The following is a 23372-nucleotide window of genomic DNA, read 5'->3' on the forward strand; positions in this document are numbered from 1 at the left end:
ACGACAGTGTATAATCTCCAAAATACCAAATGAATTCCAATTTACTGAACTACGGCAAATAACTCAAATAATATTCCACAAATAACTCACTATCTCCAGCAACCCATTCATTTGGAACAAGGTAGTAAGCAAAAGATTAAAATGACCCAGAGTGGGCTGGGTGTGATGGCTCATGCCTGTAATCCCAGCACTTCGGGAGGCTGAAGTGGGTGAATCACCTGAGGTCAGGAGTTCGAGACCAGCCTGGCCAACATGGTGAAACCTCATCTCTACTAAAAATACAAAATATAAAATTAGCAGGGCATGGTGGCGCATACCCATAATCCCAGCTACTTGGGAAGCTGAGAGGCAGGAGAATCGCTTGAACCTGGGAAACGGAGGTTGCAGTGAGCTAAGATCGTGCCACTGCACTCCAGCCTGGGAAACCAGAGCGAAACTTCATCTCGAGAATTAAAAAAAAAAAAAAAAAAAAAAAAAGACTCAGAGTGAGTAATAATGAATGAATGAGGACAGTAGAATACCCAAGGCAGATGGGTCTTAATACCCTGCCATTCTAGAAGCACAAGATGAAAAGCAACAAAGATTGAAAACACAGAAAAATGAAGGCAGAACTTCCCTCTCACAACCAAAGTTGGAGCCCAATAAAACCAGAGAATAACTAGAATCTATCTCCCGGCCAAATGCAAACTAGACTTCTATTTAGGCAGATGATGATTATGATAATGATAGCAATTAAGATTCCGCAAAACTCATACAGCATATATCCAAAATATGTAAGAAACTCTTACAACCCTGTAATAAAAAGACAACATAACCCAATTTTTAAAATTGAGCAAGGAATGTGAATAGCCATTTTTCCAAAGGAGATATACAAACCGCCAAAAAGCACATGAAAAGATACTCACCATCATTAGTCATTAGGGAAATACAAATCAAAACCACCATGAGATGCCACTTCACACCCAATAAGAAGGTTATAATCAACAAGACAGACAATAACAAATGTTTTGCAAATGTGGAGAAATTGAAAATTCTCACATGTTGCTTGGTGGGACCATGAAAAGTCTGGCAGTTTCTCAAAATGTTAAAACACAGAATTTTACCATATGACCCAACAATTACACTCTATGTATTCACCCAGGGGAAATAAAAATAAATATCCACATAAAGACATATATACAAATGTTCATAGTAGCATTATTCACAATCGTCAAAAAGGAAAGCAACTCAAGCGTTCATTAACTGGTGAATCGACAGACAAAACGCAGTATATCCATATGATGGAATACTTTTTGGCAATAAGAACCAAGTAAGTACTGATACATGCTACAACATGAATACATGGATGAACCTCAAAAACCATTACGTCCAATAAAAAAAAAAAGCCAGACACAAAAGAAAACATATGATTCCATTTACATGACATGTCCAGAAGAGGCAAATCTACAGAAACAGAGTAGACCAATGGTTGACTCAAGTTGGTGGTGGCAATGAGGAGTGGCTGCAAATGGGCAAGAAGTTTCTTTTGGAGGTGATGGAAACCTACTGTTAGACTGTGGTAACTGGAGAGGTGAGTGGAAAATTAAAAAAAAGATTGTGGTAATAGTCACACAATTATGTAAATATACTAAAAATCATTGAATTATAAATTTAAAAGGGTATGTGATTATATCTCAAGAAAGCTGAATAGAAAATCTTAAAAGACTTATTGTACTTACTGTACATGTAAGTGCTTGACATATATTAAACACCCCACAACTTTATGAGGTAGATACTATTATTATTTTCCCAATTTTACAATAAGAAAACTGAGGCACAAGCATAAGTAATTTGTCCAAAGTCACAATGCTAGTAAGTGACAGCAGCCAGGATTTGAACCCAAGTAGTATTACTCTACGGTGAACACACAACTAAATTAGCTAACCTCCTGCAGAGCTCACAAATAAACATTCTTGGGTAATAATTATTAGAATTAAAGCAATTATAATTATCTTACAACAGTAGTTCTCAACTCTTCCTGTACACTTGAGGAACTTGATACAGTTATGTATTTCCTAAACTCAAATTCTGATACTGTAGAGATGAGGACCAAAAATCTGCATCTTTAACAAGCATTCCTGGTAAATCTGATGCAGATGGTCTGTGAACACCACAACAAAGACTATCCTAGAGACACAGATGGCACTTGAGATAAGATTATGTTCTTTTTATCTCTTTCATTCATTTATCTCAGAGAAAATGGTAGTAAGGATGTGTGTAGATAAATTTTTTTCAAGAATATTTTTGACCATCTTTTTCTCCTTAAGCATTGTGGCTATGGCTTAAAGCCATGTTTTAAAACATGCCTTAGTATAACATGTTGCTATTTTACAATGTTCAAGAAAAAGCCTTTAAGATAAATGAACTCAGGCCACACTTACTTTGGAATCAAAGTGGTAACACGATAGTTTTTCCATTAAAAGTAGTAGATAAGGAAAGTAAAAATCAGTTAGGAATTATGAGTATCAGTTGTGATATCTATCTATTTATAACTAGAGATCAATTTCAAAATGGTATTCAAGGACCAATTTCATAAACCTGACAAACTTCTAGAGGTTAACAAGGGTCAAGAAAACAAATTCACAGCACCAACAAGCCAATAACTCAGGGTAAAGTAAATAAATACAAGTCAAATTTAAAACCTTCCATTCTTTCTTAATAAGTATGTATGTGTCATGTTCTCAAATGGTTATGTTTAGACTTTGATCCATTATAAAAATAATCCATCATAGCTGGACATGGTGGTGTGCACCTATAATACCAGCTACTTGGGAGGCTGAAGCAGGAGGATCCCTTAAGCCCAGAAGTTTGAGGCATGCCTGGGCAACATAACAAGACTCCATCACAAAAAGAAAAAAAAAATCCATTATTTTTCATTAATTTCCAATAAAAAGCAGGCCAACTGCATATGATTATGATAAATTAACAGAGAAGAGTCTTGTAGTTGGTACTCAAACTTTTAATTTTCATTTTCAAAATGGTAATCTGAAATTTAAAATGACTGTGCTTTTCGCAGAACTAAAAATGAATATGAGATCAACAGCAGATCTATAGAAAAACAGCTGGTTAAGAGTAAAGGTCCAAGCCATCTGGCCAAAAAACAGATACAAAAACAGCCCCACACAACTATCAGACCTCAACAACATTAACCTTCACAGTGCGATAGTTTAATGGTTCTCTAAATCTAACTCTAGAGATAGAAAACAAATATCCTTCAAACTAAGTAGTTCTTCCCATCTAAACCAAATACAATCACTGTAATGATAGCATCTATTTTTTTTTAAGTATCTACTACGTGATTATGGTTCCAGGTACTGTACGTATACTTTGCTATCTCATATCAAGCTAGCTAACCAAAAAACTATTCCTCTTCCTTCATTACTCCCAGCTAGTTATAGAACAAATTATCCCCCACAGAGAATCTGACTTATTATTATACTGCCTGAAATGTTAACAAAACTAAGATTCTCCAAGAAGAAAACAGGAAATGAGGTAACAGTCTTTCCATCAAAGACTTTCCCTATGAATATGAGAACACAGTAGAAAATGCTCAGAGGAGTCCCCCTAAAAAATATTAAAAGCATTTAAATGAACAAACAGGTGATAAACATCCAAAATGTACCCAAAACTATACTACAAAGACAAAGATGAATATAAAACTATCATTGCCCTCTAGGATCTAATTTTGTTGAGCAAGTGAAGAACAAAGAGGGAGTTGGGATTAGGGGTGACTAAGGTACACATAACCATTTAAAATACATTAAGCAAATACAGGTGGTGTAGGGAAAAAACATACATTTCAGAGTCACACATACCTGGCTTCCCCTCCCAATTCTACAACTGATTGTATGAGTTATCTTGGCCAAACTGGTTAACCTATTCCTGTCTCAATTACCTCACTGTAAAAGAGGGAAATATTAATTATCTTGTTAGGTTATTGGAAGAATAAAACTAGATTGGCCAGGCGTGATGGCTCATGCCTGTAATCCCAGCACTTTGAGAGGCCAAGGTGCCCAGATCAAAAGGTCAGGAGTTTGAGACCAGCCTGACCAACATAGTGAAACCCCTTCTCTACTAAAAATACAAAAATTAGCCAGGCATGGTGGTGCGCGCCTATAATTCCAGCTACTCAGGAGGCTGAGGCAGGAGAATCGCTTGAACCCAGGAGATGGAGGTTGCAGTGAGCTGAGATCGTGCCACTGCACTCTAGTCTGGGCAAAAGAGCAAGACTCCATCTCAAAAAAAAAAAGTAGATAAACTATGTAAGTACCCTATAAAGTCTCCAGCTCACAGCATATTTTCAATCAATAATTCTTAATATCCACATTAGAACAAAAGTGTGTATAAAGCCCATAGAAATATTCATGAAGAAATAACTAAATTTGCCTGAGGAAAACAAGAAAGAATTCACAAAAGGAGATGAAATCTGAATTGGATCCAAAAAAAGAATCCAAAGCATGCCAGATAGAAGGTAGGGGGCATGAAGATGAGTTTAGATATCTACCAAAAACCTAACACCCCCAACGCAGTTTGAGGAAAGGGAGGCAAAATGTTCAGCAAAGGCTTACTAAACTAGATACCTCTGTGCAGATTTCTACTATAGGATATAGCTCTTCATATTAAAACGATCTATTTCTGCAAAAGAATATAAGCTCACGAAAGGCAAGAATTGTTACTTATTTTTGCACTTCCAGCACCTGGCAGAGCACCTAGCATAAATTAGGTACTCAACGAACATATTCTGCAGAAAATACAAGCAGGTCTTTTGCTATCTAAAGCCTGAAAGGTATCTGACAGCAAAAAAAAAAAAAAAAAAAAAAAAAAAAAAAACTGTTAAAACTCTAAAAATAAAATCACTGAACCAATTTAAGGAATGATAACATCTCAACAATGGGTACCAAATTCAACAGTGTAAACTCAAGAATTCACTTTCTCTCCAAATCATTCAGTGGTTCCTAACCAAAGACACACAGAGTATTTGAAAACTATACTTTTCTTAACTCCATCCTCAATTTTTCCATATAATAGGCCTTTGGTGAGAATAAAGGAGTATTCGTATATGCATGCATGTTTGGGCAAGCATCACTAGCTTCAGAGAGGTCCAGAGGTAACTAATTACAATGTACAAGACCACCCACGCTACTCACCCCCAACTCCCCATCTATCCCCATCCTTCTTTAGAACCTCTATTCAGTCATGAGTGTGCCTTGTCAGTTCCCAGATCTAACGAAAAGAGGCAGTACCACCTTGGTTACTGTGGCAAAGTATATGTCTTAAATACGTCCACAACAGTAATTCCTGTCCTACAATTCTCCTTCCCTTGAATCTGGGCCGGCTTGTAGCTCCACTGTAACCCACAGAATATTGTGGAAGTGATGCTGCAGGACAATTGAGAGTAGGTTATAAAAGGTGATGCAACTTCTACCTTGCTAGCTTAGGCACTTGTATGTGGTACACTGAGTCACTACATAAAAAGTCTGACTACTCTCAGGCCACCAAGCTGTGAGGAAGCCAAGCCACATGAAGCCACATGTAAGCATTCCAGAAAACTACCCCAGCTGAAGTTCTAGCCAGAATCAATTGTCAGATATATAAGTGAAGATGCTTCCAGATGTTTCCAACCCTCAACCACTGGATCATTCCCAGCCTTTGAGTCTTTTCAGCTGAAGACCCAGACATCATGAGTGAGAGACAAACCATCTTTCCTGTGCTGTATACGGCACCCAATACATAAATAACCCTATCTTAGAAAAAGACTCCACCTTACATTTAAAAAGGCATCATGCCAACAGGGACCACATGTTCATCTAATCAACAGAGACTACACGTACCAACCAGATAAAGACATAACCAGACACACTTTTTACTATCAGTCCTCACCAGAAGATTTGAGGGCCATAAAAAGAGCAGAACTCCACCAACTCAAGATGGCCATCTTAAGACACTGTCTGGCAGTCACTCAAGATCAGCACCCAGCATCTGCTGCCAAATGCTCTGCCCAAATCAAGAACTCTTCCTTGCAAGACACTGACAACTGTCCAAATAAGCCCAGGACACTATCCTTGTCCATGACGCTCTCCTTAGACTGGTTCATTATATCTTTTCCTGTCTCCTTTTCTCTTGATGTTAAATGTTACTGTTTGATGTGGAAATTTTAATCCATAACATTTATATATTAAGTATACTACTACGTGCGGTTTGCAATATTGACTGACTTGTGGATTGGTTTAGTCTATGTGCCACAGCTCTGACTACTGAGTCAACAGGTAGTACTAAGGAGAATTGCCTCCTTAAGCAACTCGATGTTTCTTATTGCTTTTATGACTGAATAAGCATCAATAAAAGTCTGACCTTGTGGAAAGACACAAATGTGTGTGGATATGGTTATGTCTCACCTTGTGCCACTCGCAACATGTGCCCTGTCTGGATTACTAACCCACAGGATCCATGAACGTAAGAAAGTGGCTGTTATACACCCCTAAATTTAGAGTGGTTTGTTACACCGCAAAAGTAACTTGACAGTTAAGACTTTTGATAGTTACTATTAATCACACAAAACGTTGACTCATCTGAAGCTTCAGAATTCCCTGTTTATCTAAATCAGTTACTAAGCTGACTCCTGACATCGTTTATAAATTCCACTTTACTGCTTCAGACATAGATTTTGACACTTGCACTTTCCCTCCAGTCAGTTTCACTTTATTAATCCAGTATCTTCAATCTTTGCCTTCCTGAAATCTCACTGTATCTCCAATTTGCTGACCGCATCACCATGACTCCTTGACCTCCAGGATTTGGTACCCAGTGACTAGAATGGCTTACATCCATCTTTAAAAACTGACCTGAATGGCAGTTGCTATATTATTCACAGATTGAGGAAACAAAAGAGACTCCAAGAGAGAAACAACTCTAGCTAAAGTCAAATCTAACTATATCTTTTCATAAAAGTCAGACCAATAGTCATTTACCTATGATACAAAGATAATCCAAAACAGTAAATAATGAAAGCATACTTTATATTTGCCTTTAATCTGCATTCTGTAATTTCTCACACATTAGCACCTTTTCTAAATATTTATTTTAATATTAAAATTATTTTACATTTTCCAAACAGCCACCAAATGCTAGTAAAATCAGTGCAAGTAGATGGCAAAAAGGAGAAAACTGCTTAGGGAGAAAATACATCAAAAATAATTCACAATCTCAATGTAAGAACAAATGTCAATTATCACTTAAATAGTTAACATTATGTAACTAGTTCTCCTGGACTAGCCAAATTAGAATCTTAAATCGATGAACAGTAATAACAGTAACAGTTAAAATAACAATGATAGCATCTAATGAAAAACTAGATAGCAACTTTTATTTTCATGTTATTTCTTATAAAGACACATAATCTTTCTTCAAATGTATAAAATAAGAAAGTTAGAAACATTACTTATAAGTCATGATGCCAAAACATTTTTCTATAACATAAAAGCTAACAATCAAAAGAAATGGAGATCAAAAAATGGCTGGATCATTGAAGAGTCAGCCACCAATATTACTTTACAGAAATAAACACTGTTTGAATAATAATGGCCTCTTCATGTTATAAAAATGATACAATTTATTCATATAAAGTTCTAATTAGTGCTCTAAATTGACCAGGTAATAAAATATGACCATGTGGGGGTAAATACCATTGTAATACTCAAAGATACTATATCCACTGGAATAAACATACACATCAAAAGTCTATTTTTTTCCATCTAAAGACAGATTAAGTTATGAAGAAATTCTTTGGCTTATACAAGTTCTTAGACATAAAATATATAATCAGCAAAAAAACATAGCTAAGTGCATAAAAACAGTGAAATGCATTTTATGGTTTCTATTTTGCCAACACAGTTACAGCTAATGAGAATTGTCATGACAAAATGATTGTTTTTATGAAAAGAAGCTTCTTTATTACTAACCAATCAAATTTCATTTTTATTACTGATGTAAAAAAGTTCAAAACCATCATTCATTTATAGAGCATATAAAAATAAGAAAAGTGTTCAAGAATAGAGGAGAGGCTCATTTACAAAGCAACAAAAAATTAAAGCATGCATTTCTCTTACTAGTAAGGCAAATACTTCTCTTCTACATATAAATGTCTATTGCTGGATTTTCTGAATATTATAACTTCTGTCTTTGAACAAAAAAATGAGAAGCCTGAATTTTCAATATCTCATCTGTATTTGACATCTTCAGTCCATCTGATAACCGCTTATCAAGACATTTCAAAAGTGTTTGAAAAATATTAAGAAGTTTGGTGGCATTTTCTTTCAATTTTCACCAAAATATGGCAAGCTTGGGCTAATATTAATAACTCAAAAGTCTTCAAGTAAGACTGACAGATTTTATGGGGCACCCATCACCAAAGTTTTAAGTTAACAACTAAAAATCATATAATTTCAGAGTATAATATGTTAATAAATCACATTAAGAAAATTAAACTCGCCGGGCGCGGTGGCTCAAGCCTGTAATCCCAGCACTTTGGGAGGCCGAGACGGGCGGATCACGAGGTCAGGAGATCAAGACCATCCTGGCTAACACGGTGAAACCCCATCTCTACTAAAAAATACAAAAAACTAGCCGGGCGAGGTGGCGGGCGCCTGTAGTCCCAGCTACTCGGGAGGCTGAGGCAGGAGAATGGCGTAAACCCAGGAGGCGGAGCTTGCAGTGAGCTGAGATCCGGCCACTGCACTCCAGCCTGGGCGGCAGAGCGAGACTCCGTCTCAAAAAAAAAAAAAAAGAAAATTAAAACTCAAATTACAGCCTATGAACTATTCCATTAACAGAAAACAAGCCTTTGAAGGGATCTTATTATCCAAGTTTTCAAAAATTTACATAACATTGCTCTTAAGAATTTAGTTTTGGCCAGGTGGGGTGGCTCACACCTGTAATCCCAGCACTTTGGGAGGCCGACGCGGGCAGATCACATAAGGTCAGCGGTTCAAGACCAGCCTGGCCAACATGGTGAAACCCCGTCTTTACTGAAAATACAAAAATTAGCGAGGTGTGGTGGTGGGCACCTACAATCCCAGTTACTTGGGAGGCTGAGGCAGGAGAATCACTTGAACCTGGGAGGCAGAGGTTGCAGTGAGCCGAGATTACCCCACTGCACTTCAGCCTGGGCAACAGAGCAAGACTCCATCTCAAAAAAAAAAAAAATTAGCTTCAACCTACTCAGGAATACAGTATAATAAAGTATAGGATCCACTGCTGTCAATAAACTATATCTTGCCTCTAGTGTGAAGTATAACCTATTTTGTCACTGTTTTGCTTTACCATCTGCACCATTCAATCTCAGCTTCGTATCTCCAAAGTCATAAGCACAACTGTGTAAGATTATTCATATGACTAATATGATTTTTTTTTAATTCTCTGAAACTTAACGGTCAGTTCAATAACTTTTTAATAATTCCTCAGTGAATTCCTCAATACTGGAAAATCCCCAAAATACTACGTAAAAATAACAAAATATCTTTATTTTCAAGAGCAAAAGATTTAAGGCTGGGCACGGTGGCTCACACCTGTAATCACAGCACTTTTGGGAGGCCGAGGTGGGCAGATCACCTGAGGTTGGGAGTTCGAGACCAGCCTGACCAATCTGGAGAAACCAGGCCTCTACTAAAAATACAAAATTAGCCAGGTGTGGTGGCACATCCCTGTAATCCCAGCTACTCAGGAGTATGAGGCAGGAGACTCACTTGAACCCAGAAGGCAGAGGTTGTGATGAGCCAAGATCACGCCATTGCACTCCAGCCTGGGCAACAAGAGCAAAACTCCATCTCAAAAAAAAGAATTTAATGCACTGTATTTTTTCAATTATCTGTTGCACCTGTCATCACTAAATATTCTGATACATGGATGTACAAACCTTTACCATCATTTTCTTCACTGTGAGCAATAGCATCACTTCTATATTACAAAAGCCAAACCTATATTTTGTACTTCCTTTAGCCTCTGGAACTCTTCTGAATGCTTTTACAGTCCAGATTCCCCAGTACTCATGTGAAGAGAGACGGAATGAAAGCACTTTATTACCAATATAAAAACAAATTTTTAAGAACATACCCGTTTTGATCACACTTACTTTCAAGATGCTTACATATGGGTTCCATGGAACCCTGCAAAACTACTTTCCTAGCTCATACTATAAATTAATGCTACTGCTTAAATGAAGTTATTAATAAATTTAAATAATTAAGCACCCAAATGCCCACAATGAGATAAATGGAATATTCCGACCATTCTTTTTTCATCCTTTATATAGTTTACTGAGCTTCTAAATAAAGAACAGAACAGATATCATGCTTATTTCAAAAGATTAATAAATTATAGTATGATGAAACTAACTGATGTGCTTAAAATATGGCAAGGCACCAGTGGAGTAATAAATCAGAAAAGATGGTATATGAGTAAAGAAAAATAAGAATACTTTGGGCATTTTCTTCTGTCCAAAATGATAATGGGATACAAGATGTTAAGAGTTAATATCCTCAAAGGACTCCTTACTATAAGATGAAAGGCTCCTGGGCAATAAAAGTAACAACAGAAAGTAACATGTACTGAACATTTATTATCGACCACCCTATACTAGACACTTAATATACATTGTAAAATCTATTATCCCCTTTTACAAATGAGGAAACTGAGGACTAGAAAGGCCTGTCCAAGATCACAGAACAATAAGCAGGATTGAGCTTAGAACTCAGCTCTTACTCCAATGACCTTACTCCTAATCTTTATACTGAGTTTCAGAATTCATATCCACAAAATACCTATCTAACAAGACCAAATTGTTATTATTAGCAATTACATACATAAATCATTTAACACAGTAGCTCAAAAGCTTTCTGTTATTATCAGTAACCAGCTATGGCAATTCTAATTAACAGACCACCAATATGACTTACACCAAGATTCAATTTTATAATGAAGATAAACATGGCTGAAGCATATATCTTGAAATAAATATCCTGGAATAACAAAGTATTCTAGGATACATTCCTAAGTAATTTTAATAACGGCAATAACTATGTAGATGCTTCCTATTATTGAATTAAATTATATGTTATTTACAAATAACTTTTTAAAGCTTTACCAAAATTGTGTCTTTAAAGTAACGTATTATTATTTTCACCATTTTACAAATGAGAAATCTCAGGCTTAAACAGGCAGTAATTTGCCCAAGTTCACACAGCTAGGAAGTAGCTGAATAAGAACCCAGGTTAGACTTTTCACTGCAAAATCCACAGAAAGTATAAAAGCAAGGGGAAGGAAGCAATCCACACTGCAGCCAATTTCCGCTGTTTAGTGCTCTACACCTCTCTCCCTTCTTTTATGTATCTGGTGGCACTATGGAGCCCTAATACCTGGAGCCACTACTGGCACAAGGATGGGCAAGTGAGTTAGGCCTGTCCACCCAGGTACTCTACCCTTTTAGCTGCTCCAAATGTGGTCATGTAGCCCAAATGGGATTACACAATCCTCCCCTATGATATATTCATACCCAACTGACTGTAAGAACGAAATTAAAGAAAAAAAAAATGTGAGTAATGTATTGAAAAATCTTGCCATTAAAAAAATGAAAACTTAAATATACAGGTTATAAAATATTTTTTAAACATCCAGGTCCATTTTTATCCTTCTTTTAAAATTCTAGGCCAGGCGCAGTAGCTCACACCCGTAATCCCAGAACTTTGGGAGGCTAAGGCAGGCGGATCACTTGAGGCCAGCAGTTCAAGACAAGCCTGGCCAACATGGTGAAATCCCATCTCTACTAAAAATATAAAAATTAGCTGGGCATGGTGGCAGACACCTGTAATCCCAGCTACTCAGGAGGCTGAGGCAGGAGAATCACTTGAACCCGGGAGGTAGAGGTTGCAGTGAGCCAAGATTGTGCCACTGCCCTCCAGCCTGGGTGACAAGAGTAAAACGCCATCTCAAAAAAAAAAAAAAAAAAAAAAAAAAAATCTAAATCCAGTACATCATCATGTAGAGAAACAACTATTCATTCAAAAAGATAACTTACCATTTCTTTCCATATTAAGCTAAAAGAAAAATTCAAAATTATCTTCCACTTTAACAAATATATTCCAAAAAACGACTGAACAGATGCATAAATATGTTTATGTAAGCACTGCTTACAACAGACCAAAATCACACACACATGTGATGACTTTGGGACACATCAGCTTACCTACACTGAATACACTTCCCAAAATTCCCTTTCTACTACGTCTCCAGTTAAAGTGGGCTACAAGGGACATTCTCTGCCAGGTGCCGGGAAAAGAAGGGCGGCAACAGTCATTTTGTAGCAGACACACACTTCCTCCTAGCTTTTCTAATCCTAATCTAGGTGATGCCATAAAGGGATTCTGCTGATATAACTGAAGTCCCTACTTAGTTAGCTTTACATTAATCAAAAGGGAGAGTATCCTAAGTGGCCTGATTTCATCAGTTGAAAGCTCTTTAAAAAAGGTTCTAAGTCCTCCCTGGGATCAGACACTCCAAGCAGTACCCAGTCTTGCCAGTGCTCTCTTAGTCCTGGATCTCCCCATCCTGACTGCCTGCCTTGCATGCTTTGCACTTACTTTGCCAGCCCCCACATTAAGAGTCAATTCTTTGCATGTGTTTGTGTATGCACATACATGCATGTGTGTGTGTGTGGCTAAAGAAAGAAACAGATATCCTGGTACATCTGCTTCTCTGGTTGAACTAACTGATAACAACTCCCTACATACCCATCTGAGTAATACTATATTAGTAAATTTTGGCTTCTTCATTACAATGAAATACTATATAATCATTTTAAAATGATGATGTGTAATTCCATTCACAGACATGAAAAGAGATCCCAATATATGACAAAACAGGTTACAAAAAATTATGCATATTATATATTACATCAACTTTTTTAATTCAGGGAAAGAGAATGAAATAGCTTTGTTCATCAAAGTTTTAATGATGAGGATGGAATTTTAAAGTCTTAATCTGGGTGGTATGATTTCAGGTAATTTTTACTTTATCTCTGGATTGTTTTCATTTTCCATAATGGCAACATATCATTATCATTATTAGGAAAAAAAACTCGACAACAAACCTTTCTCATTTGACAGGAAAAAAACGTCAAGTAGACTTACATTAAATGGTTAAAATGGTGCCCAGAGTCTTAAAGGATGAACAGGAGTTATTCAAGCAAAGTGGACATCTCAGGCAAGGGGCAAGGAAAGAAGTGACAAGACATGAGGCTGTTCTACTGACAAACGGAAACCAACTAAATGTTAAAACAAGAGGAGGTTTTGTTTTTTTGTTTTTTTTTTTTTTAAGGAAAATTAAAACAAAAAACCCACGAGGCTTGCAGTGCAGGGACTCTACTGGAAGGAAGCCACACTGGAAGCAGAGAAATCAATTCAGAGACTACTACAGTTATCTAAGCAAAAAATGACAAAGCTTTGAACTAAGGTAATAGCAGTAGAAATGGATAGAGTAAGTACTATTTAGGAATAATAACTGAAAAAAGTTGGCGAGGGAAATACTGGTAGTAAGGAGACAGAAGCAGTTCACTTAAACTGGGGAGTTCAGAGAAGACTTCTAAAAAGATATCCTTATGAATAAGGATCTCAAAGAAGTCACTTCAAGAATACCACAGAGAGATGCCAGATATCGTTAAACATTTCCAAAAGAAATACTCAGTGTTAGCTCATGTCCACAGGAAGGAAGGGTAATAAGCAAAGTGTTAAATACACTATAAATTAGAGCTCTCAATTACAAAAACCGATTCATAATTACTTAAGTTATAATAGGTCTACATAGACACATATCTCTAACCTGTACTACCAGAAACAGAATATTGAGAACAGTTGCTGGATTTGAGTCACATTCGTAAGTCATTTACAAGTCAAACATAGTGTTTCTGATAAATTATTACTTTAACCACTGCTATAGTCTGAATATCCCCTCCACAACTCATGCTGAAATGGAATTGCCACTCTGACAGTATTAAGAGGTGGGATTGTTCAGAGGTGATTAGGTCATGAGGGCTCCACCCTCATGAATGGATTCATCTCTTTATCCCAAGAGTAGGTTGTTATAAAAGCAAGTTCAGCCCTCTCAGTCCCTGGCTCTTGCCCTCCCTGGCCTTTTCACCTTCTGCCACAGGATAATGCAGCACAAAGGCTCACATCAGATACTGGCACCTTGAAGCTGGAGTTCATTGCCTCCAGAAATGTGAGACTTAAATTTTTTTTCTTTATAACTTACCTAGTCTGTGGTATTCCGTTATAGCAACACAAAACAGATTAAGACAGCCTCCTTATCCATAATGTAATGTCACTTCTTGACAAAATATAATCTTAAAAATTTTAACAATCACAATCATTTAAATTACAAAACTATGCACACTATAGTAATCCAAACAATTCAGAAATAAAGTTCCTCCACCCTCTACCAACACTCTATTTTTATTATCCCAATCTCTACTTAAAATTAGTTGAATATTCTTAACATATATAAATATACGTATGTTTATATAGATTTCATGAGTTCATACAAAATATATATTATAACTTTTTACTTAATATGACCATAGCTTTCAAGACAATGTATTTAACAAATACACCTCTTCATTTTTGGATCTGTAAAAATGTGACCGTATCATAATTTTTGTATGTTTTTGACAAATAATAACCGTGTATATTTAGGAGGTACAATGTGGTATTTTGATCTAAAGAATAAATCAAAGAATAGAAAGAATAAATCAAGCTAATTAATATATCCGTCACCACACCAACTTAAATTTTTGTGGTGAGAATATTATAAATCTAAGCCTTTAGTAATTTTGAAATACATAATACATTATTATTAACTGTGCTCACCTTGCAGTGCAATAGATCACTAAAATTTTTTCTTCTAGTCTAACATACTTTGTTCACTTTGATCAACATCTCCTCTTCTCCATTCCTCTTCCCCATCTCCCACCTCTGTCCCCTCAGCCTCTGGTAACCACCTTTGTGTTCTGTTTCTAGGAGATCAACTTTCTTAGATTTCCCTAAAAAGATTAGATTTTAGATCACTACTTGTCTTTCTGTCTAGCTTATTTCATTTAGCATAATGTCCTCCCGATCCATCCATTCTTTCACAAATGATAGGGTTTCCTTCTTTTTTAAGGCTGAATAGTATTCCATTGTATCTTATATACATTTTCTTTATCCATTCATCCACTGATAAACACCTGGGTGGCTTCCATACCTTGGCTATTGTAAATACTGCTGCAATGAACATGGGAGTGCACATACCTCTTAGACAATTTCAATCCCTTTGGATACATGACCATAAGTGGAATTGCTGGACTGGTACACAATAATTTGACATATATTTAAAACATTTCTAATTTTTCGCTATTACAAATAATGCTGCAATTAATATTATTGTATATTTCTTTAAGTACTGGTCTTTACATTTCTATCAGATAAACCCCCATAAGTAGAATTTTCAGGACAGAGAATGTCATTTTAATAAATATTGCTACATTAAGTTACCAAAAAGTAATACTAACTTACAGAACCAATAGTTTGAGAGTAACTGTTTTCCCCATGCCCTATTAGTACTAGAAATCATATTCACTTTTGTCCATCTGATGAGGGGGCGGGAGGATGCTATACATTATTAGTGACACAGAACATCTTTTCATCTGTTCACTGTCCATCTATATTTCACCCTTTTGTGAAATGCCTGTTCCAATCCTTTGTCCTTGATTCTGTTGGTTTGTCTTCTTCTTATTTGTAGTAACTTAAGAAGTCTTTTATCAAAGTTTTAAAATTCTTTCTGCAATCAAATCTGCCAATTTTTTCTCTTATGGATTATGAATTCTTAAGTTTTGCTTAGACCTCTTCTGCTATCCAAGAATTATTAAAATAATCTATGTTTTCCCCTAATTATTTTATTACAATTTTGTTGTTTTATATTTAGATCTTTAATCTATCTGGGATTTATTCATGTGGTGTAATGACTTACGAGTTGTTCCAACACCATTTATTGAATTATCCATCTTTCAATGCTTCCTCCTAGAGTAACAGATCACTACAAATAACTAAGACGGCAGACAGACAAAATGCCTAGAAATGTCTAAACGTCACTACTTAAAGCAGTATCAAAAGTTTATTAAAAGACATTCATCATTTTCTCATTAAAAGAAATCACACATTAGGACACATGCACATAGTGAACCACTCTCAACATACACTGTGAAGTTTTTTTTTTTTAACATAGTAGCAAACTAAATTAAATTAAATCGCTGATCTAACTATATAAGCCTGATTTTGTTTTCAATATGAATGGTAAAAATGGAAATAATCATTCCTTGAAATCTCAAGATTAGTCATTGATTTGGGTTACAAATATTTACTGAGCACCAACTTACTATGAATACAATGGGGAATAAAATAAGTTTGATCCCTACTTTCAAGAAGCTTGCAATCTAGTAGGAGCTTCTCTCTTCTAGAAAATAATATTTTCAAGTGAAGAAGGAAAAAAAAGAAATGTATGTTTACACAAACACAAAACAGTAAAAAACATTCCGGCAAATTTTATGACACATTCTGTACTTCCCATTTCCAAAATACTATCTTATTACTTCAAATGTACCTATTTATTGTGGTGACTGTCTTCATAACTGTACTCATGTTGAAAACACTGCTAGGGAGTTATGACTAATTCTATCAGCCTATATCTCAAAGTACCTATGTTTGGTCTCCTCACTTTCTCAACAATATTTAATTTCTTTCATGGCAATAAATAAGAACCTCAATAAGAGAAATCAGAAATCTATATACATCAGTCATTTTCAGTGCACCGACTCTAAGGTATTTCTTTAAAGTACATGCAGATTTAAAAATATTTCAATGAATCCGCGCAGACGTGGTGGCAGGTGCCCATAATCCCAAATACTCGGGAAGCTAAGGCAGGAGAATTGCTTGAACCCGGGAAGCGGAGGTTGCAGGGAACCCAGGTCATGCTACTGCACTCCAACCTCGGTGACAAAAGAAAAACTCCGTCTCAAAAAATAAATAAATAAATAACTCCTAGTCTTAGCAAATGGCACTACTGTGTCGCTGGGAGAGGAAGCAAGAAGTCTGATGTTCCCTCAACAATAGGTAACAACTGATTAGTGACAGTCACCTTAAACTTTGGGTACCAAGACCCAGAAACTACCCCTCCTCTTAGACTGAAGCGTTCAGATGCTTGTCCCTGTGGTCACGCCCCCCACAATCCAAGGCCTCCTCCTCATACTCCAGCACCTCCCAAAGGAATGGGGAGGTGGGACAAAGTACCGCCCAAGGGAAGGAGACGGGACTCCAGCTCCTGCGGAGTGAGTGACCTTGGCCAAGTGTCTCCTTCTTAGTTTTCCCATACGTGAGATAAGGTTGGTAGTCCGTCCCTGCCTCCACCCGCCGGGCTGGGTTCAGCGTATAATGCCACAAGGGTGGAGGAATGCTCCAGCCCTGTACCCCACGCGGCTCCCCGAGACCGCGCCGCCACCTTCTGGGTCTACGGCCACCCGCGCTACCTGCAATCTGGGAGACGAAGGCTTCCGCCACTAGAGACATGTCGGCTGGGAGGCCCTGCGCCCGTGTGCCTGCCCTCCACGGGCCTCAGCGTCCTCCACCGCAAACCTGGCGACTCTCGGCAGTTAACGAGCCTAGCCCCGCCGAGGTTCAGCCCCGCAAAGCCCACTGCAGCAGCACCGGCAACTACAGTGACGCCCCGAAGGTTACGCCAGGCCCGGCTAAGAACTTCCGGCGCAGCCGATAACGACACTCGAGCGCTTCCGCCGGCCCCGCCCCCGCGCCGCCCTACCGGGCGCAGGCGCTGCGAGCTGCGTCCCCCCGATTCCAGGCTCTGCGTTGGGGCTTCGCAGATGGAAGCGAAGTACCCAAGTAGTCTCCCACCCAGGGGACTGGCAGGGGGATCTGGGAGATTTATTAGCGTACTTTCTGTAAGCCAGAATTTTGTAAGCAAGTAACATTTGTAAACGTCCACTGGATACTAGGCACTTATATACATATATCTACACAAACATATATACATATACACACACACATATACACACATATAATATATACACATATATACATATATACATATATTCTATTTGACTTCGTTCTCTCAACAACCCATTAAAGTAATAATATCGCCATTTTACGGATAAGAATATAGGCTTAAGGAATTTAAACCGCCTGCCCAGGCAGTCCTCTGAGGCCCAGATTCAAGGCTGCGTGAATTCCCTCTTTTCCATTATATTGCTGGGTTGATTAGTCAGTGGGTAGACATTGGTGTTCATTTTTTTATTTATTCAAACATGCTTGGCAGTAAGGAGGCTTGAGCAGCACCTAAGCCAGAAGATAATTTGTCCTTCAACTACATATACCCGAAATGATGCTCAGCTTGGAGAATAAGATACTTTAGTTTCACACACTTCTCACCTTCGGGGGTGAACAGGGCAGATACAGGAGAAACTAAATTCCCTTAGTGACTTTCTCTTAACCTAATAGCTTCTCAAATTACACAATTACAGATTGGTGGTATTACAAGTGGGACAGGCTTCAGAGCTGGTAACCCAAAGCCCCCTTCACTGATGAGAAACAGGTTCAGAGAGGTTAGGTAACTCATTTTAAATCACACAGTAAATCAAAATGTCAGACAGCTTACTAGATTTTTGCAGAGGAAACCTGTATTTTAAGAATTACTGTCCATGACATTTAGAAAGCTATATTTCCATTCTTTTTATCCATAGATCTCTATTACTGTTTGTTCTGCCTCCTTAACTAGTGTGTTGGTTTCCCAGAGCTGCCAGATTACCACAAACTGGTTGGCTAAACAACAGAAATTCATTCTCACAATTCTAGAGGCTAGAAGTCTGAAATCAAGGTGTCAGCAGGGCTATGCTGTCTTGCAAGGCTCCAGAGAAGGGGGTTGCCGGCAATCTTCCATGTACTTTGACTTGTAGATACATCACTCCAATTTCTGCCACCACATCACATGGCATTCCCCCTGCATGTCAATGTGTTCAGATTTCTCTCTCCTTGAGAAATAACATGTGGGTCATTGTGTTAGGGACCCCCACCCTAATCCAGTAGGACCTTGTCTTAACATGATTTCTTTTTTTTTTTTTTTTTTTTTTTTGAGACAGAGTCTTACTCTGTCACCTAGGCTGGAGCGCAGTGGCGTGGTCTCGGCCCACTGCAACCTCCACTTTCCAGGTTCAAGCGATTCTCCTGCCTTGGCCGCCCAAATAGCTGAGATTACGGGTGCGTGCCACCATGCCCGGCTAATTTTTGTATTTTTAGTAGAGACCAGGTTTCACTGTGTTGGGCAGGCTGGTTTCGAACTCCTGACCTCATGATCCACCCACCTTGGCTTCCCAAAGTGCTGGAATTACAAACGTGAGCCACCATGCCCGGCCCCATAATGTTTTTTAAGGTTAAGTCATATTTTCATTTCCCTCAGCAAAAGGAAGCTTCTTAAACTGCATTTAAATTTACCCAATAATTTACACTGACATGAACACAGCAGTGTCGTAAGAAGTAGTGTCTTCTCTATAGCTGAAATTCAGAGTTGACAAACAGCTGTGAATAGTAGAAATACAGGGAAGGTAATATTAATAGGTTTTTCTTGTTTGTGCAGAGAGAGGTAACACTGATGGTAATGAATACATGAGTTTCAATTTCCTCCTCATCCCGTAGGTATTATTGACCAAGAGAAATGAGCTGTTCCAGGTACTTTGTTATCAATCAAAAGAAAAGCTTTCTGGCCCTGTCCGTTCTCCTCACAGTGGAGAATTATGTATAACTGTAATAACGAAGAAGACATATCATCACTTTAAGTTATATTATCAATTTTGGTTTGTCATTTTTATAAAGCTGAAGACACAATATTTTGACTACTTTTTGACAGATTTGAAGTTTAAGATTTCTCCATATCATAGGGCCTGTGTGGGAACTTAAACCAAAGTCCCTGGAGAGTAATGAAGATTCAACTGGGGAAACCAAAATCAAACATATCCAAAGGGTAGAAGTGAGCCCCAAAGTGGAAGAGACTGGAAAGAGCCAGAGACTAGACACAGATGCAAGAGAAACAGAGCAAGATTAGAGGCAAAATAAAATGTGCCCTTAAAATTTAAGTTAAGTAGCCATGGCTTGATGCATGGTACATGCATGAACTGAGCTGACTCAAAGGTACTGGTTTGGAACTGACACCAATCTTCTTTATTATGGCAAGTGCCTTAGTCCATTAGGGCTGCTCTAACAAAATATCTTGGTCTGGATAATTTATAAACAGAAATGTACTGCCCTCACTTTCGGAGGCTGGAAAGTCCATGATCAAGGCACCAGTAGATCGAGTTTCTTGGGGGTCCCAGGTTCTCATAGATAGCACCTTGGACATGTCCTCACATGGCAGAAGGCAAAAGGGGCAAATAAACTCCCTTGGGCCTCTTTTATGATGACACTAATCCCATACACAAGGGCAGAGCCCTCTTGACCTAATTACCTCCTAAATTCCCCATCTCTTCTTAATACTATCACATTGGCAATTAAGTTTCAACATATGAGTTGTTGAGGGACACAAACATTCAAACCATAGCAGCATGCTTTTCAGAAGAAAAAAACAGAGATGTGCTGGGGGCATTGTCTATACTCAACTCTTTCTTCATTTAAGCCAGGGAAGTAGAATCATGAGCACCATATGGATTCTCTTTTTCCCCTGACTGACGGTTCTTTTGCTTCCCACACAGGCACATTTAGGCTGGAAAGAATCTGTAACGTGGGAGGTCTTTATTACCAAAAATTAAGTCCAATAAAATGCAGATGTCTGTATGGTGCCCACAAATAAACTGTCTTTGTAATAAATAGGCAACTGGAGAAAATATATTTACGCATCTGTATTAGAATGAATGGCAGATCTAAAACTCAAGATCTGTTTAAGATCACCACAATTGAGGGAAATAAAAGAAAACAAGCCACCAGAATTTTTAAGAATGAGGTTATAAAACAAAAGTGCCGGGGAATCCATATGTTACTAAAAAAATAATTACACAATTTTTAAAATAAAATATCCATGCATGACATTAATAGTCTTGTTGCTTGCCCTAATAAAATCACTTTCTTGCAAAACTATTATAGAATATTTTCATGTCCCTAATCTAGACTTTTATGTTGCTGTATTAAATATAAGAAAATAATTAAATATAAGAAAATATTATGATGAATATACACTTTATTAAGATTAAAATACTAAGATATTTTATCTACATTTTAATTTTCTCTGACAGAACGTTAATATTTTAAGGTAGGCCAGGCACGGTGGCTCAAGCCTTTAATCCCAGCACTTTGGGAGGCCGAGACGGGCAGATCACGAGGTCAGGAGATCGAGACCATCCTGGCTAACATGGTGAAACCCCGTCTCTACTAAAAAATACAAAAAACTAGCCGGGCGAGGTGGTGGGCACCTGTAGTCCCAGCTACTCGGGAGGCTGAGGCAGGAGAATGGCATAAACCCGGGAGGCGGAGCTTGCAGTGAGCTGAGATCCGGCCACTGCACTCCAGCCTGGGCAACACAGCGAGACTCCGTCTCAAAAAATATATATATATTTTTTAAGGTAAATATTTTATTTTTAAAAAGATGTCAGCAAGGTAACATTTTTGTCTATGATTCCTTTAAAATTACTATTTACTTGAGAACAATATATAAATTCAGACCTTTTTATCAAATTACTCCCTCATACCCCATCAACAGAATTAACTATGGTTAAATCAATCAACCCAAATCGAGTGTTAATACAGTTAAAAACACTGAAGTAACTGTATTAATTCATTCTCACACTGCTATAAAGAACTACGTGAGACTGGGTAATTTATAGAGAAAAGAGGTTTAATTGATTCACAGTCTGCAGTCTGAACAGGAAGCATGACTGGGAGGCCTCAGGAAACTTAACAATCATGGTGGAAGGCAAAGGGGAAGCAAGCATGTCTTACCATGGTGGAGCAGGAGGAAGAGAGAGAGAAGGGAGAAGTGCCCCACACCTTCAAAGGATCAGATATCATGAAAACTCACTTACTATCACAAAAATAGCAAGGGGGAAATCTGCCCCCATGATCCAATCACCTCCCACCAGGCCTCTCCTCCAATTGTACATGAGATTTGAGCAGGGATACAAATCCAAACCATATCAGTAACAATGTTATGCTTCAGTGCCTTAAGTTCCTCTGTTAATACTCTTTACTGCTTTAGAAACAAGCTGTAGACAACTATAAGCAATCTAATATATAAGGTTTACAAAGATATTTTTTAAAGGGTAGATAAATGTGACAGTCATTCATCCTTATATCCCTCAAGTCCTTTTCTCCATTTATAATTCCTAAGAAATTATAACCAACTCAGGACTGTTACATTATTACCTTTTTATCGCTTTCTGTTCTTACCCCCTGTTTTAGGCTAGCACACTCTCACATAAACTATGGCATATTTGACCATGCTTTGGGAAATATCTACAATATTGATTGTAGTGGACCTAGATTCTTCAAATATTAACTGCTTTTCAAAATACATTCAGATGCTAGATTTCCAAAATATTCTTCCACCTTCAGCCTATATGTTGCCTCATTTTCATAGCTTTACCATATTATAGGGAGCTGAATCTTTTTACTCTATTGGCTGCTCTTTGCTGGTGATGGTAATGTCTTATCTACAGTTACAGAAACTGTATTAGTTAGGACTTTTCTGGTTGTAAGTTATAAAAAAAATACACACACAATTAAACTCAGCTTAAGAAAGTTTAATTTTATTGCCTCATAGTGGAAGAAATGATACAGAAATAATTCACAGAACAGAATGGAGGGTTCTAGGAACCAATAGCTTAGTCCTCCAGCTGTCTGTCTCTCATCTCTGTTCAGCTTTATTATTTTTAACTGAAGACACGCCTTCTCTCAGATGGCAGAAAAAATAGCAGCCAGCAGCACCAACTTGACATCTTCCAGGCTTGGCAACCCAAGAGTAAAGAGAGTTACTCTCTTCCAACTTCCTTATGCTGTATTCATTTCAGGGAAGAATTTTAATTGTCCTTGCTTGCATGGTCTCACTCTGGATTAATTACTTTGTCCAAGTGAACGGGCTGAATGATTTACCAGGCCAGGGGGAAATGCGACCTGTGACAAGAAGGAAAATGGGAGAAAATATGCTTGAGGTCGGGTGAGGTGGCTCACACCTGTAATCCCTGCACTTTGGGAGGTTGAGGCAGGTTC

At 37.7% G+C, this 23372-nt stretch overlaps 1 protein-coding gene across 2 annotated transcripts in view; it reads right to left on the minus strand.

The window, feature by feature from the left end:
• Positions 1-17901, minus strand: part of MTX2 (metaxin 2) — a 72647-nt gene extending 54746 nt beyond the window's left edge. Inside the window, exon 1 of one of the 2 annotated variants that reach the window (XM_010382378.2) lies at positions 17642-17901. In XM_010382378.2, the coding sequence (XP_010380680.1) occupies positions 17642-17681 (40 nt within the window). In that variant the 5' untranslated portion in view covers positions 17682-17901. The remainder of the gene's footprint in view (positions 1-17641) is intronic. The other variant, XM_030916764.1, reaches the window with a different exon arrangement.
• Positions 17902-23372: the final 5471 nt, after the last annotated feature.

Source organism: Rhinopithecus roxellana, chromosome 14 (assembly GCF_007565055.1).
Source record: "Rhinopithecus roxellana isolate Shanxi Qingling chromosome 14, ASM756505v1, whole genome shotgun sequence".
In the NCBI taxonomy this organism is placed as follows: Eukaryota; Metazoa; Chordata; class Mammalia; order Primates; family Cercopithecidae; genus Rhinopithecus; species Rhinopithecus roxellana.